This window comes from Pongo pygmaeus, chromosome 6, assembly GCF_028885625.2.
Source record: "Pongo pygmaeus isolate AG05252 chromosome 6, NHGRI_mPonPyg2-v2.0_pri, whole genome shotgun sequence".
Lineage (NCBI taxonomy): Eukaryota > Metazoa > Chordata > Mammalia > Primates > Hominidae > Pongo > Pongo pygmaeus.
This window is the reverse complement of record NC_072379.2, coordinates 35578757-35595088: the sequence shown is the minus strand read 5'-3', so window position 1 is coordinate 35595088 and position 16332 is coordinate 35578757. Positions and strand designations below refer to the sequence as shown.

Genomic DNA, 16332 nt, shown 5'->3' with positions numbered 1-16332 from the left:
GAAGAGGCCTGACAATAATTTCTGGGAGGGCAAAGTGGACAAGTTCAGAATCCTTGCAAAGCCTGCCAGTGACTGAAGCACCAGGTTGAGAGATATATTGTTGTGGGGTGGGGTGGGGGTGGGGAAGCATACTGGCAGCAACAAGCTAATATAACCACATACTGTCCTTGGCCTCATATCTTCACATACGTGCAGGCACACACACACAGTGTATACATATGGATGTATGAGTGCATGCATGTGTTATGTATATTTGCACACAAGTTACAAATGTATATAGATGTGCATGTATGCATGAATATATACAAACATGAATATGTACACCATGTGTAGGCATATATGTATACATGTGTATATATATGCACATATTTTGTACACACTTGTGTATGTATGCATAGATGTTTAAGATACACAATGTGTGCACATGTACTGTGTGGGTATGCATACATACACTGTATATACATCTATGCACATGTACATGAGTCTAGATATGCATGCACCATGGGTGCACATGCATGTATGCACATGTATGTGTGCACATGTATGTGTGCACATGTATGTGTGCATGTATACACATACACACACATCCCTTTTTAGAACCACTAGTCACACTGTAACAGCAGATGGGGAGTCAGCCATCTGAGCACAGACCCTTCTTAGCTGTGTGATCTTAGGCAAGTTACTAGACTCTTCTTGACTCACTTTCCCCTCTTTGTAAATGAGAGAACTCAATCCTATAATTACAGTCACTAAATTGTTGTGTGACTAGCTGCAACATAATATTGGCATAAATGCAGCAAAGCCCCAATGTTAACTTCTTGTGTGTTTCTTTCCATTCCCTTCGACTCTGTCCATCAATGGGATAATCAGGGTTCCCCCTGGTGGCTGAAATGTGCGGGTAATGTCATCCAAGAAGCTCTTGTCTCTTAAATAAGCAACCCCTTCGACTGCTTGCTAACCTGGCAGAGAGGCAGTGAGGGTCAGTGGGCAGCTGGCCACTGCAGTGGAGCCCAAGACAGACGCTGCCCTGGTGCCTGCTGCTGCCTAGCCCCAGCCTGACAGCTGGGCTCCTGACTAGAGCCAGCAATCCTAGTCAGCGGTTCTCAAGCCAGGCTGGAGCGGCAGAGGAGGTGGGCTGACCTCCTCTCAGCTACTTTTGGTAAACATGGTTTAAAGAACACACTCATGCTTCTTTGACAGAAGAAAATTAAGTGGAGAAATTACCTTTGTTTCCTCTTGAAAACTTGGATAGGGGAGAAATAGTTCAAAAGGTTGTATGTGCACTCACATCCCCACATTTTCACTTCACAAAGGATGCATTCAGATGACTATTAAATGCTGCGACCAGCTTTCTTTCTCCTCAGATCAAATACTCGCTTTATCATTAGGGTCATCAATTTTAACACTTAATGTTTTCCATTTAAACAATTTCCCAATTAGCTAGAATGAAGTTTTACTTCTCAATTAATTTAAGATTTATTATTAAAACCTATATTTTGCTAACTTTCCCACTCAATGTACAGTACTGTCATAAAGTAATATATATAGTTGTGTGCATGTCTTATGTATATATACACATATACATACACATACTCACACAGATTAAAAATGATGACTAAGGGATGCAAGGAAACTTGAGGGTGATGGATGTTTATTACTCAATGGTGAGTGATGGTTTCATGGTGTATACAAGAGTCAAAACTGACTATATTATATACTTTCTTTGTACATATGCAGTTTTTTGTGTGTCAATTATACTCCTATAAAGCTGTGAAATATAAAAAATAGCATAAAACCCAGAAATCCCCATCAATGTTCTTCCTACACTTCACTTTGCAATATTAAATGGAGACTTGTAATTTTCCTACTAGAAGCTAAATGTCTCAATTTATAACCATTTACTATTATTTTGTATTTATTGAACTTAAGTAACTCACTCTTCACATCTAAGGTTTCTGCTATGGAGCCTGAAGACTCCAAATGTAGGCCACTTGTGCAGTGAGTGACAGTTCCAGCTCATCAAAACATCGCCCTCAGCCTGATCGCACCCAATCCTCACTAATATGACAACCACAACGTAAAGGGGCAGAATGGAGCCAGCAGACATGAAAGGGAACTTGCCTTCCAGGGCATTCCCTGCACAGCTCTGCCAATACACCACTGTGGGTGCAGATTCGGGGTTTGCCCATATGAGAGACCAGGTGGGAGAGAGGAATGATTGAGAGAGAAGGGCCAAGCGAAGGGTGCAGGGATGAGGCAGAAACAGGCCTGAGATACAAATATGCTTACTTCCACCACCAACTACACTTCTCTTGTTGGAACGGCAACTCTGTAAGTTTGTGCTGCATCTGCCTCTCTGGTCCTCTCAGGCTCCTGACTATAGGACGTAATCACTTTCCCTTTAAATTTCTTGTTGGAAAAACCCGAGCCTGAAAATACCGGATTCTTAGCCTGGGTGTCAGCTGTGGGATTGGTGGGCTCCGCAGTGCATGGCAAGTGCCGGCCTGTGCTCAGGGAGCACCTGCTGCCAAGCTATGCTCACTTGAAGGATGTGAGCCCTTTGGGAAGGCTCTTTACACATTCCAGGAAGAACCAGAATTTCAAGCCAAATCTGACTTTTAATATTGGCAACTTTACCTGGCAGAGAGGATGCGTGTGTGGGCTAGACATGGCAATCTGCCATCCATTTCCATCCTGTGGTTGATTTGTGTGATTCAGGATGTCTTTATATTCCTCCTTACCACTTCTTATTCACACAAAACATACAAGGAAAGGATGCATCCACTCTTTAAATCTTGTCCCTTATGGGCCAAAGAAGAAAGTATGATACTGACTATTCCATTTGCGTTTGGGTTTTATGTTTTGGTTATTTTTTCTCCTCACTTCCTGCCCTGAAGCCCTGTAGCAGATTTATCAACCAGGAAACAGTGTGTCCAGTCTAAATAATCTCAATAGATCTGATCTCTTTTGGGGGGGTTTCTTTTTTCCCTTTACTGAAAAATATACTCAGAGCCTTATTTTATGCAGCTTCGTTCACGTAATAAAAATTTGTTATTTTCTTAATAAGAAGGAAAAAGAAGGGTTATAATATAAAGCCTTTAAGGGTAAAATCAACACAGAAGTAACAGTAAATTTAAATCACAAAACTTCCAGCGAAGGGAGTTATTCAGCAAAAGGGTTACCAATTATGCGTTGCTATTGGTGACAAATAAAGCAAAGAAACCAAAAATATACGGATAACTCCTGAGCCTCATTTTATTTAATACTTGAACCTCTGTCTTCACTGAAGTGTTTGAAGTTTGCTTGTTGTCATTTTACCATGGTGACTAACAAGGTGCAAAAGCTATTTTGGGTTTTTCTCCTGCTCCACATTCCTTGGGTATGAAGGATGAAACAGTTAAAACACAGACACACACACACACACACACACACACACACACACACACACACACACACACAATTCCGAGAAGCCAGAGGAAGCAAGTGCTCTGTATGTGGATTAATTTCTGGGTCTGGATAATCTGTAATTGGTTATGATGACTCAAGACATCTTGAATACTTGTTTGAAAGGCCCTCACTTTCTCTTGTAATTTTTGGAAGATGTACTCTTATCCCTATGGTAGAAAAGTTTGTTTTGTTATGGGAAATGTTAGTCTGCACGAGGAAACGTTTTGAATTACATTACATGAGCTATGGAAGTTGTGAACAAACTGTATCATATTATGGATCCAAATTAGCATGAAAACTGTGAAAATTAGCAGTTGATAAGCATCACAAACACAGATGCGACGTGTGATTGATTATAATGGGTGCTAAAATAAAATGTCAGTGAGTAAACAGTTAAGATTTTTCCAAATTGTTTCATCTATAGAACTAGGAGTATTTATTTACAAGTAAGTGATTTTAGAATCATATGAAAAGGTCAAAAGTACTGGTGAAGTGAGATGGCAAACATTATCATATAAACTAGCTTGCATTTTATAAATCACAGCATGCTCAATTGTCCACTGGCAACATGGCCTCCAGGGTGGAACTAAGAATTTAAGCCAACTATAGTTGAAAAATAATGCATAGTTTTTCTTTTACCTTAGCATTTGCTACAGAATTGGTATTCCCAAGGGATTCTTCATGCTCTCAACTTGCCTGCATGTCTCTAGTTAGAAAACGTGAGCTACCATCTTTTGTGGATAGGGTGTATGACATGATGGAAAAAAGAAACAGACATGGCTTATAAGGAGGAGAAATGACCTGTAACAAGGGATGGGTTCTAAGCTGAGTCAGAAATGAGAAACTTTCTGAAATGCAAGCGCTTTGGGAAAAAATGTTTCACCTAATTAATTTATCTGATTCTTAGAAGGCTCTAATGCCAGCACAGTGCCAAGTCACATGTAAGTCTACAAAACTTGTTCATCAAATGGCCCTTCATTCTATCCAACATCTATCAGGCCTTCTGTCATGGAGATCACTAGAGGACTGTCAAAGATCGACCACTCATGTCTTTGGCTAACTTTATGGTCAAGTAAATTGGGGGTGCCATGTTCAAATTCTATTCACCCCATGTAAGCTGACTTAGCCCTATTGCATTTGTTTTCCCCCACCACATACCTCTGTCCTCTATTTTTAATCGAGTTTGATAAACTTATTGCATCATATTTGCTGCCTCTCAAACCAATAATTCTATGAGCAGTATCACTTTCCCCTGTTCCAAGGATTTGCCTAGAGATTATCTGTGCCCATCTTTCTTCAGCATAATAGCTACTTCTTACACAAATGCTTATTGCTGTAATTATATACAATCTTCTACAATCTTTAAGTCTGGGCCATAAATCCTAATGCTTTCCCCAACATTCAGGTAAACATTACCTTTTCTTGTTTAGACTTTCCCCATTTAATGATTTGAGGTCAAATGACTGCTACTTATCAGACAAAAGTCCTTTATTTCAATGAAAAAAAAAAAAGGCCCTTTCTAACTTGTTCTATGTTTCACTGTGAGTAATTTCTGTAACTTTCTGTTTTTTTCACCAATACATAGCACTAAATTGGTTACATACAGCTTTGGCTTATATTTGTTTATTATTAATACCAATGTAAGCTGTGATAATTCCTTCATTAGTCATAGCTAACATTTTCATTGTGATCAGCCAGGCAACAGTCCTACATGTCAGGAATACTTACTGATTCTTTTTTTTTTTTTTTCATTTTGAGCAATAACATTTAAAAACATCTTTTAGAGAGAAACATGACAAGCTTCTCCAGTTCAAATGCATCTGCATAATAAAAGTTAATCAAAGCAAGCAAGAACTAGTTGTCTTTTTATCTAAACTTTGAATTTTAACATATGACTATTTTTACCTACTCTGCCTGTCTTGGGACAATGCAGTTGAGGTGACTAGCTCTTCGTAACTGGGTGAGTTTGTGCGACTGCAGAGGGATTTTACACTCAAAGAGGAGCCGACAGCACCTCTGCACAGACATGGTGGTCACAATCTCTGGCATCTTTATCACATGTACAACCCTTGGGGCTAGTACTTATCAAATGGAACCATCTTTACTTCTTTTCATGTGCCTGGGGAGCCACAGGTAGTAAAATCCAAGGCCAGAGGTCACATGCTTGTTATTCACTCTTATAGCCCACAAAACTGGTGTAATACCCTAGCATCAAGTAAGTACTGTGTCACTGTTTAGTGAATAAATGGGTGAAGAAATGAATAGAATAATGAAGAGAACAGAATAATGAAGAGAATCATAATATAGAATAATGAATAGAACACCCTTCTTCTCCCGCTTCTTTCTTTTTAGTGAACTATGTAAAATGGCGAAGTACACAGTAACAGGAAAACCACAAAAACACAAAGACATTGGGTCCTATGTATCATTGAATGGATAGTATATATAAGTTGTGAGTTCCTACTAACTATATTTATAGTTCATGTTTTTAGGCACTTAGTTTTACCAGGTAGACAGAAAGTTTCAGTTCTATCCAAATTGACTATACTGGTCAATTTATGGATACAATCTAGTTTTAAGGAAAAAGTGCAATAAATTCTGGAATCCAATATCCAATAAGAAAAACACGAATAAATAATGAATTAAAATAAAGCAGAGTTCTTCATAGGAACATTTCCAAGTATCAGTGAATTCCAGACAGGTGAATATTACCAACCTAAAATCTGCATATAATTTACCTCCTTCAAAAAAATATAAACCTCAATCAAACAAATCTGTTATTAATGCATTTATATGTAAACCCCAAAGGAAGTAAATTGTGGGTGTACAATGAGCCCTTTTATCCTGAAAGGAGGAAGAACAGGAAAATCAGAGCCACGGCAGAAGAGACACTGGGAAAGATCCAAGGTCAGGAAGAGGCCCGTCCATCAGAAGCGCTTGGCCTGAGTAGGGAATGACGCACAGCAATAAACTGCGGGGGAAAATAAATGGCAAAATGTGAACGCACACTTGCGGTGAAATAAATATCTGCCGTTATCATTCATCTTCCAGCCCCTGGAGATTTAACACTGCATAGCAAGCGTTCTATCAGCCAAAGCATATTGTTATTGTTTTCTTCCTTTCCATTTAGTCTTTTTGTATGCCAGCTGTGGAAAGGGCTTATTGATCCAACAGATACGATTCTGCCTCCTGTAAGAACCATATCATAAGCATCACTTCTCTCATGGTTGGTCTTTCAGGTTGCCACATAAAATTATTTGGATTTGATATGAAACCTAAGGTCCTTACAAGCAGAGACACGAAGCAGCTGGTAGGCAAGTCATTTATTTCTTACCTCTTGAAAAGCAGTCTAAGTTACTTGTAGAACTTCAGAGGAAAATAGACAATATGGATTTGTGATGCCCTCAATTTCAGTGTATCCCATCTTGATAATGGTGACACTGGGCAGGCCCCACATATAAACTTAGAGAATACTGGTTGATTTACTGAGTTGGAGATGGACATCAGCTGCAAGTACCTGTGGAGCAAACTCCTCTTGAGTGCTGCTGTTTTCTCTAGTGGGAGACTGACCTGTGGTGCAAAGGGCTATTACATGAGAGTAGCTTTAAATCTCTGAAGGCCTTGGGGGAAAGGGATTAAAATAAAGAAGGGTCATGCCTGAGTGCACATCAGCACCCAAAACCTCCTAAGACAAACAGTTTAGAAGACTATTGTCATAAGAGAATGCCTGATTCATAATCTCTGTTTACTTCTTAACTAGTAAAACAAGGTAATGATTTTTTTTTTTTTTTTTTTTGAGACAGAGTCTCGCTCTGTTGCCAGGCTAGAGTGCTGTGGCGTGATCTCAGCTCACTGCAACCTCCAACTCCCTGGTTCAAGGGATTCTCCTGCCTCTGCCTCCGGAGTAGCTGGGATTACAGGCATGCACCACCATGCCCGGCTAATTTTTGTATCTTTAGTAGAGATGGGGTTTCACTATGTTGGCCAGGATGGTCTTGATCTCCTGACCTCGTGATCCACCCGCCTTGGCCTCCCAAAGTGCTGGGATTACAGGCGTGAAGGTAATGATATTTAATAACAACTTCAAACCATTGTTGAAAAATGGTTTATGCCTTATTTCTGGGAAGGACTTAAATTTATATAAACCCAAAGAGAAGTTCTTCAACATGGTTTTTATACCTAACCTGAGTACATGCTACAAGTTAAAGCTCAAGGAAACAAAATACAGTTGTGATTATTTGCATCAGCTTAGGGCTTGAGCACTGACTCACGAAAATCAAAGAAATCTGTTCTCAGGTTTCTTAACTAAATAATATTACTTCTTTTCACCATTTCTATTCATATTTGTTACTAGTTTGCAGTGGTATTTTGGTAAATGGTTAGTAACCAGCTCTTTGGAGGAAAAAGGTATAAATAGTTATAATCAGTTTTACTTATATAAAGGATAAGTAGCACAAAATTTATAAGTAACAATAAAATGCACAATACTATTTTTTGTAAATTCTGTATTACCAGTTGATTCTCATAGAATGCTTTCATTAATTTTTCCCAGATTCTTTAATCTGTAGCCAGTCAATTATTACCGTTAACAAACAAGTATAACTTCAACATGATGGCATCAGACAATAAGATGAAAATAAAACCAGAAAGATATATGTTGGAATTTTACTCATTTGTCAATCCCATGAATGACTGGCTGAATTGATCACGGTTTTTGGAAAATGGATGTACAATTCAATTTTTTCTGCTATTCACAATATATTGGCTACAGATATGACATACTTTTCTATTTAATCTGTATTATTACATTTCCCAATCACTGTCTTATATCTAGACAATTAACAAGACCAATCAATATCTGATTTGTAACATTTGCTAATTCCTGTGCTATAAATAGTTTCTTGATGGTTGATTTCCTGCTATTGACATCAGTCACTGAATGCGGTGCTGTGAAGAGATATGTAGTAGCACACTGTGATATGTTTTTACTATTCTATAGCATTAAATCCTACAGATCCGATACATGTAAACAACCTCAAGAACACTGAAATAGTAATGAAATATACTAAAATAATTAGGAAGTGATAAGTTTTTAGTATTTGTTACCTCTGTTTTTAATATTATTTATTTAATTGTATGTCTATATAATTTACTTTTTAATAGTAGGTCTGTTCAGCCATTGGTTTGCAAAATTCCTGAAATTTTAACCATCTGCTTTTATGAGCTGGCAAAGTGCTGTTCTGTTCCACTGAGTTGTCACTAAGTTCTTTAATTCTCTCTCAAGTTAGGGACATTGTACCTTGTAAATAAAAGACTAAAAAGTAATTAGCAAAAAGAAACAGGCTCATAAGTTTTTTCTGAAAAGCTATATATAGATCTATTTTGATTCTCACTACTTCACTTCTAAGCTACATCCAATCTTTAGTCTATGTTGGGTTGACTTAATGGTTTTCAAGGTACAATAATAACAGGCTAAAAGTTCAGTTCCGTTTTTTTCTAATGTACTTTTGAGTAGGGACAGATTCTGCTCCCACAGTTGACGATTTCCTTCCATTCTATGAAAAGGCCCATTTGCTCACAACCCACTTCCTGTTTTCCTGGATGCCATGCCTGCCCCGTGGCAGCAGGAACAGCTGTGTGGCTGGCTCTCCTGCCAGGGAAGGAAAGTGGCAAATAAACACCAGCCAAGGGCAAGAATGCTTCCCAGGGCTTGCTCTGAGCTCCACACCTGTAGTGTTTCATGGGTGTTTCCCACGACAAACAGGACTCTCAGAACTGTGTTTGTGTCACAAGCTTTAGAACTAACTGCTTCGTTTTGAAATAGGAAAAGTACTTAGTTTGGGCTCAAATTTGAGAATAAGGCATTAGGAGACTCTAATGAGGACTGGTCCCAACCTAAGGGGCATCAGCCAAATTCCTGTCCTACCTCTCCAGTTCCATGCCCTCTTCTCAAGCAGCACATGGCTGTTCACTGAGCCAGCAGCCCTTAGTGAGCATCTGGTCCCCAAGTGTAGAGATAGGATTGTAGCCACCAAATATTTCAAGCTGTGCCACAAGTATTTCTAGATTTGCAATTCGCAGTTCCTCTGCTGGATCACTTGCTTAAAATGTAAATCATTCTTATTATTATTTCTGCATTGATCAAATTCAAGATACTCCCTTCTAATTCAAAATAGATAGTTCATTCCTCTCATTTTATTTCCTTGTTTTAGAATTTCCTTAAAGTTCTTTAGAATTGGATACTTGGTCACAAATTTAAAATCTATTACCTAGAAATAGTATCCCTTGTTGGGGGGGGTTGCTTAGAACAGGAGACAATGACCTATCTTCCCTTTATGTCTTTTGATCTTTTGTCAATTACCCTGTAAATGTATGCCCAAGGAAAGATTTATTTGCTTAAGCCTGGTGTAGAAAAATGTGTAAGAAAATGACAGTCACTGAATATTTTCATTTTAAAAATGTAAAGTAAATTGAAGATCTGTAATTTGAGCTCCATATGCATTGATCTTTAAATCTCCAAGGTCTGCTAATTAAAATAGATAATTCATAACTTGTTAATAGCCTAATTATAATCAGCACTGCAAATCTTGTAAATAAACAATTCAATGCACTAAGGGAACAGGCTCCATTATGGTGATTCACAATGAAGGTTCAACTGAAATCAAATGTCGGCAGAAAGCAAGCTGATTAGAAAGTTATGAGGAAAAATCCGTATGCACGCAACTATTTGGTTTAGACATGCACATAAAGCATCTGTGTACATGATTAGATATCTGAAGTTTAATGCAAAATCTTATTAATAAGAAAAAACATGATTAAAGACCACAGACCAGGGAGCCATTCTTCCATTGTTCTTAAAACCATGCTGGGAAACATCAAACACACACGAAAACCCTACTAGTGACGCCCTTTGTGACATGCAGCTTTGAGAGGTTACATAGCTTAATAGCCCTTCTCTTATATGTGTGATATTTATCAACTCAGACTCTGCAAGTTGTCCTGACCATGATAGCCAGGAAGACATGGACAGCCTGGATCAGGCAACAGAAATCTCAGTTCTATACAAGGTGACAGCAGGGAGCATGAGTTTGTTCTTTGGCCACACACATCTTCATACTTGCTCTATGTTGCCTTTAAAAAGGCTGCACTTTGTCCACTGTAAACTAACTCTGGAAGAGACAAGATTATGCTTTCTACAGCAGGAAGTAATTTTAAGTGAGATCCAGTATTCTTCAGATTCGTGGGATGAACACACCTCTTACTACAAAGATTATCAAGAAAGCAGATGCTTTAGTCCCTGAACACTGAATAGGCATATTCTACTGCTAGGAGCATTTCTAATAGTTCCTCTGCTCTAGAAAAGCAGAAAATGAGAAGTGTAGGTAGAGGCTAGATTTGAAGTGGCCAGTTCTGCACTGAAATCATCCCTCAAGGAGGATGGTTCCTTGGTGACTTTTGACTTTCAGATGCTGGGCCTTACTGTTTTTGAGCCAAATCACCCACTTGCTCTTCAACAGTGATTCACCATCCTCTCTGTACCTACTCATCACATATCCTACATGCTCCAGACTAAAATCAAATTGAAGGCTGCAACCCATGTGCAGTGCGCACTGCTGGCTGTTCACATGGCATACGTTGCCCATACTTCCAAGTTAACAGAACTCCAGTATTGACCAGAGACTTCCACGTACCTCAGAGAAAGCTGACCCCATCCCCATCTGCCAGATGGGCCTGGCTCATCTAAGGTCATTCCATTCTTGCCAAAGAATTGGGTCAGTGTATTACTCAACTGTAGTCAATGAAACATGAGAGGAACTCTTAGGTGGGGGCTTTCTGGGAAAGGTTTCCTTTCTCCTACAAAACTGTTAAAAGAGATAGTCTCTCTTCCTCTTATGAAAATTCTAGTGTCTGGATATGATACATGGAACAGCCACAGACCCATTGCTCCCAGCCTTAGGGGGAAGCTGACCCCAAAGATGATACAGAGAAGAACTGGGAAGAACTAAGATCCTTGATGACAACTTGGGCTTCAGATCAACTAATACTGAATGCTACTCCACTCTGGGATTCCTGTTCCATGAGATAAGACATTCCCTAACTGTTGAAGTAGGTTTGAGATGGGTTTTGTTTACTTGAAACTTGTTTTAGTTATCTATTGCTGCAGAACAAATTATCCTAAAATGTAGAGGCTTAAAACAGTAAGCATTGACTATTCCATAGTTTCTGTGAGTCTAGAATCTAAGCATGGCTTTGCTGGGTGCCTCTGACTCACACCAGCTACAATGCAGTTGTCAATCAGGGCTATGGTCTCATCTGTAGGCTCTACTGGGGAAGGATCTGCCCCCAACTTCACTCAAGTGGCTGTTGGCAGGTTCCTAGGCTCATGATCAGTGGACAAAGGGCCTCAGCGCCTCGCTGGCCGTTGGCTGAAGTCTCCCTCATCTCCTTGCCGTGTGGGTCTCCGTAGAGCAGGTCACGGCGCAGTGGCTGGCTTTCCTCAGAGTGAGCAAGTGAGCAAGGGTGCCCAAGATGGAGACCACAGTCCTTTTCAACCCTAATCTTGGATGTAAGAAGTGACATCCCACTACCTTTGCCATATTCTATTCCTCAGATAGGAGTCACTAAGTACAGTCCGCATTCATGGCAAGAGGCTACAAGAGGCTAGGGGGTGAACACAGGAGGTGGGGATCACTGAGAGCCACTTCAGAGAGGCCAACACACAACTGAAGGCATCCCAGCAGCAAGGCCAGACAAAGAAACCACTCGAGAAGGTGCCAAGGCTGGATGCTGAAATCCACGGAGATTTTCATATCTTTCTCAAGTATAACTGCAACAGGTCTTTGATGCACTGTTGACTCTTGAGAGGTGTCCTATAGACAGACCTAAAATGCTGGGTACTAGATGCTCTTTAGCCTGGAAAACTTGTTTAATGAAGCTGAATAGAATAGCACATTCCACTGTAATTTGATACTTACAATTCACATGGTGAGATAAATTCTGGTATATTTCTTGATTAAATTTAAGCTATGTGTCAGGCACCTATCTGAAGGATGGATATAAATATGAATAAAACAGTTAAGCCTCCAAGTATTAATAGCCTGAACTAGTAGAGGAGGCACATAACAGATGCGTGTAATACGGTATAGTGAGTACAGTGAAGGATAAATGCCTAGAGGGTAGTGGGAGGAATTCCCACTGGAGGGAGTGAGAGGCTTGCCAGAGACGGGCACCTGAGGTGGCCACAGGGTGTGCACAGAGAACTTGCCCTGTGCAGCTGTGGCTTGAGCAGGCAGGCAGCTCAGAGCAATCTGCACATGGGCTGGGTGAGCTGCAGAGCCGGCTGCCGAGAGGCAGCCTCTTAGAGCCACATACACCCGGGGAAGGTGGTTGCTCCACCTCTTCTGAACTCTGATACAAACCATGTATTTGTTCAAAAGAGTTCAGAAGCCCCACATATACGTGGCACTGAAGATCTGAGCACACAGTCTTCTCCATTTGGCCTTTGTTCCAGGTAAACGTGGTTTTCATGACCAAATATCAAGTACTAATAACAGTTTCAGCATCAAAATGGGAGTGAGGGCTTTGTGCTTGGGCTGAGTTCCAGGCAGGCTGGCGGGAGGCTGGCTGTGGAAGGGAGGCTTGGCAGTAGGCCTACTGGGACCTCAGCAAAGCCATCAGGCCTATGAGTGGGTCAAGACCTTACAGAGGTCAGGGAGGAGACGGGGGAATGGCTGGAACAGAATGGCTCAGAGTTGAAGAGATAAAATAAAGGGTGAAGCTGTATAGGACCTATTTGTGTCTTCTCCTCACCCTCTTAAATCTGTGCACAAATCCATTATCCATTAGCTTTTTGATTCTTTTTATCTTATGAAGGTTAGTGGACACCGGTTTTCAAAAAAGTGTATTTCTCCTTTTTAACAACCTAAGTGGAGTATACCATCTGCTGTAGAAATCACAATGGATGTGAAAGCCACAGTGTCTCCTGGGAGTCTCTGCAGTGGCAGGAGAGAAGTGCAGGGTGATGGAGAAGCAAAGATTGAGAGCCCGAGATCCCATAAAGAGAAAACCCTCTGTATCGCTTATGGTGGTAAGGCCTCCTGCCTCAGTTTCCCCATGGTGTCTGTGCATACCCTATGAAGCAGTGAGAGAGCTTCTGTGAGATGCCTGGTGGACCGGCTGGGTCTCATAGGTACTCAGGGTAAGCTCCCCTACAAACGAAGCGTTTGTTATGTGAGGAACATAGTTTTAAAACTGAACTCAAGAGGAGATAGGCAAGTGCTTGTAGCTGGCATTAAAACGTCTCCACTGAGCTTCCACACAGCCAAAAATAGCCGGAAGTTTGCTCAGGAGCCCAGGGGTGAACATGGGCCACAGGGACGCACATTCACACCCAGCACTCAGGCGCCAACCGCCTGTGCCTGGCTGGGGATGGGTGGAAGGAGCACCCAGATTTCAACATTATGTAAAACGATACAACAAATGAAAAGAAAAGATTGATTTTCCTTAACTTTTTTAAGTCCTGAAGGCAAGTTGCATTCTGCCTGCTTGGGCGGGGAATCCTAGTTTGTAAAGCCATAAACAACGTGCAGGCTGATTCTGCTAATTAGCAACAGAAAAGCTCCGAGATGCTTGAACATGTGGTGCGCTGGCAGCCAGGAGCGTGGGCGGGAGCGGGGCAGGAGAGGGAGGAGTCAGGCACTTGGCTGGTCTGAAGGGGAGGAGGAGTTGAAATCAGTGCACTCCATCTAACGCCTCCTGGGGCCTCCTCATCCCAACCTCCTCTTTCCCCAACTCCATTGCTGTGGGCGTGAGAGGGGAAGACAGGGAGAAGGTGAATTATGACACTGAGGGCAAAGGAAGTCCCAGGTGCGTGTACCTGGGGGAATGAACTGGTTTGGAGTTGGCAAGAGGGCACAAGGAGGAAATGGAGCCACAAGGCAAGACGAAGGTGAGTCTGGTTTTCTCTCTGCCACTTCGCTCTCCTTCCGGCTCAGACCTGTCCGAAGGTCTAAGGGCAGCAGGTGGGGAGGTTCCACAGCTCTGCAGAGATGCAGGAGGAAGCCTGATGCCACCTTGGTAACTACCCCTTCCACATCTTGTCTGCCCGTTGCCCCAGCAGATGCTGCACCTGAACAGTGAGTGCCCCCAACACACAGGGAGCCCAGGAGGAAGCGAGGGTCTGCAAGTTTGCACCCAGCTCTCCCATCCTGTGTAGGCTGCCACAGAGCCTCTGGTGCTGGGCCCGTTCTGTGATTGCCAACGGGCTGTACTTGGCTTTATAGCTTTCATCCAGCTATTTTTCCCTCACTTTTTCCTGCAGGGAGGAAATTCTGTAGGTGAGCACAGCGGCCACAGGAGAGAGCACCGACTCTCATGGCCTTGGTGTGTGGGGCTTAAAACCCACTGTCTTCAGAGATGAAATGGCTCTGGAGCCATCCACGCCACGGCTGCCGTCTTTCTGATTGATAAGCCTAACCCTTCCTTTTTGAATGCCCTAAAAAATTCATTTGCATTTGGAAGCATGTCTAATGTCAAGATGATCAAACGTATTTTAAGGGTGGAAAAGAAGTACTTGTGAAGAAAGATAAAATGAATCAGGATTATTTTGCCTAGAGAAAGTCGATAAGTAATCCAACAATTATCTTCTTTACCCAGAAGCTGGCAGGCAGCTAGTCAACATTTCCAAAGAAGACAGAAAAAGATAAAGCAGTCCAGTGGCAGAAAAGTACGAACTTCCTAACCAGAGGGCTGTGCACACTCATGTAGGCACCAGCAGGGCTCCTGGCCACAGGCACAGTGACATTGCGCTGCTCCGTGTACACAGCCCAGGATGGCGCTTGCTTTATCAGAAGTGTCGCCGCACAGCTGAGACATACTGAAGCGGTCCAAGCGCAGGCCTGACATGCCCATAATGCCATGGAGTGTAGAGAGTAAGTGTATAAAACTATGCCTGTCCGGAGGTGGGAATGCTATCTCTACTTACTAAAGTCCAAAAGAACCCCAGGAAACAAGGAGAGCCCCATCTCAAACAGGGTGTGCCGGGAAACAGAAGCACAGCAGGACTTCAATTCTGGCTATTAGTACACTCAAAGTGAGCTGCTTCCCTTCTCGTACCTCAGTTTCCTTTTCCATAGAGAAGCAGTACTCATGCTTGGCCGCTGGCCACAGAGTTCCATGGCTAACTTACGAAGGACGTCCTCCCAGCTCTTGAGTGCGACCTCTGCAGGTGTGCCCACAGCCTGCCTGAGTCAGCCCATCATCCAGATCACACGACAGCTGTGCCGGACAGCTGTCTCTCTCTCTACAGACACTCTGAGGTTCATTCTAATATGAGAACACTGGCTCCTAGCTGACATCTTTACAACCACAAGGTGTGTGTTTAGCTGAAGTCTGACCACAGATAGGCATGATTACCTGGTTAAATTCTCCAGAGTGTGTTCTCTGTGAAATCAGACACACTGCATTCAGCATTGGGAAACAAGAGCTGAGAAGGAAAGGCACACACATCCAAAGACAAGAATGGAAAATCTGGAAACCCAGCCCTGACATCGCAGTGCCCAGAGAGATGAACAGTCAACACAGTCGGAATGAACCAAGAGGAACATACGTTTGGGTCTCGGGTCTGAGGCCTCGGAACCAGCGCCTTCCCCGGGAAAGCTGAGAGGCTCCACCACGTCTGTGTCGGGAGGAGGGTAGGGCGGGGGTGGGGGAAGCACTAACTGGGGTGGACCCCGAGCAGTGCCTCTGGGAGGTTTTTGTGGCACCTGCCGTCCACCACCTATATGGAATCAACAGGGAGTTACTTCAGCAGGTTAAACTAAGCTGTCACTCACTAGGCACCAAATCCAACCTCACTGGGCACCAGATCCAGCCACACTCAACACC

General features: G+C 42.1%; 1 protein-coding gene across 6 annotated transcripts in view; it reads right to left on the bottom strand.

The window, feature by feature from the left end:
• The window catches only part of COBL (cordon-bleu WH2 repeat protein), a 299291-nt gene that overhangs the window by 50653 nt on the left and 232306 nt on the right, over nt 1–16332 (bottom strand). For 2 of the 6 annotated variants that reach the window (XM_054495468.2, XM_054495469.2), the window contains one exon: nt 16055–16225. The exons of 3 other annotated variants lie outside the window; for them this stretch is intronic. In XM_054495468.2, the coding sequence (XP_054351443.1) occupies nt 16055–16225 (171 nt within the window). Of the gene's footprint in view, nt 1–3859; nt 6419–16054; nt 16226–16332 lie in introns of those variants that run through there. One more of the 6 variants, XM_054495471.2, reaches the window with a different exon arrangement.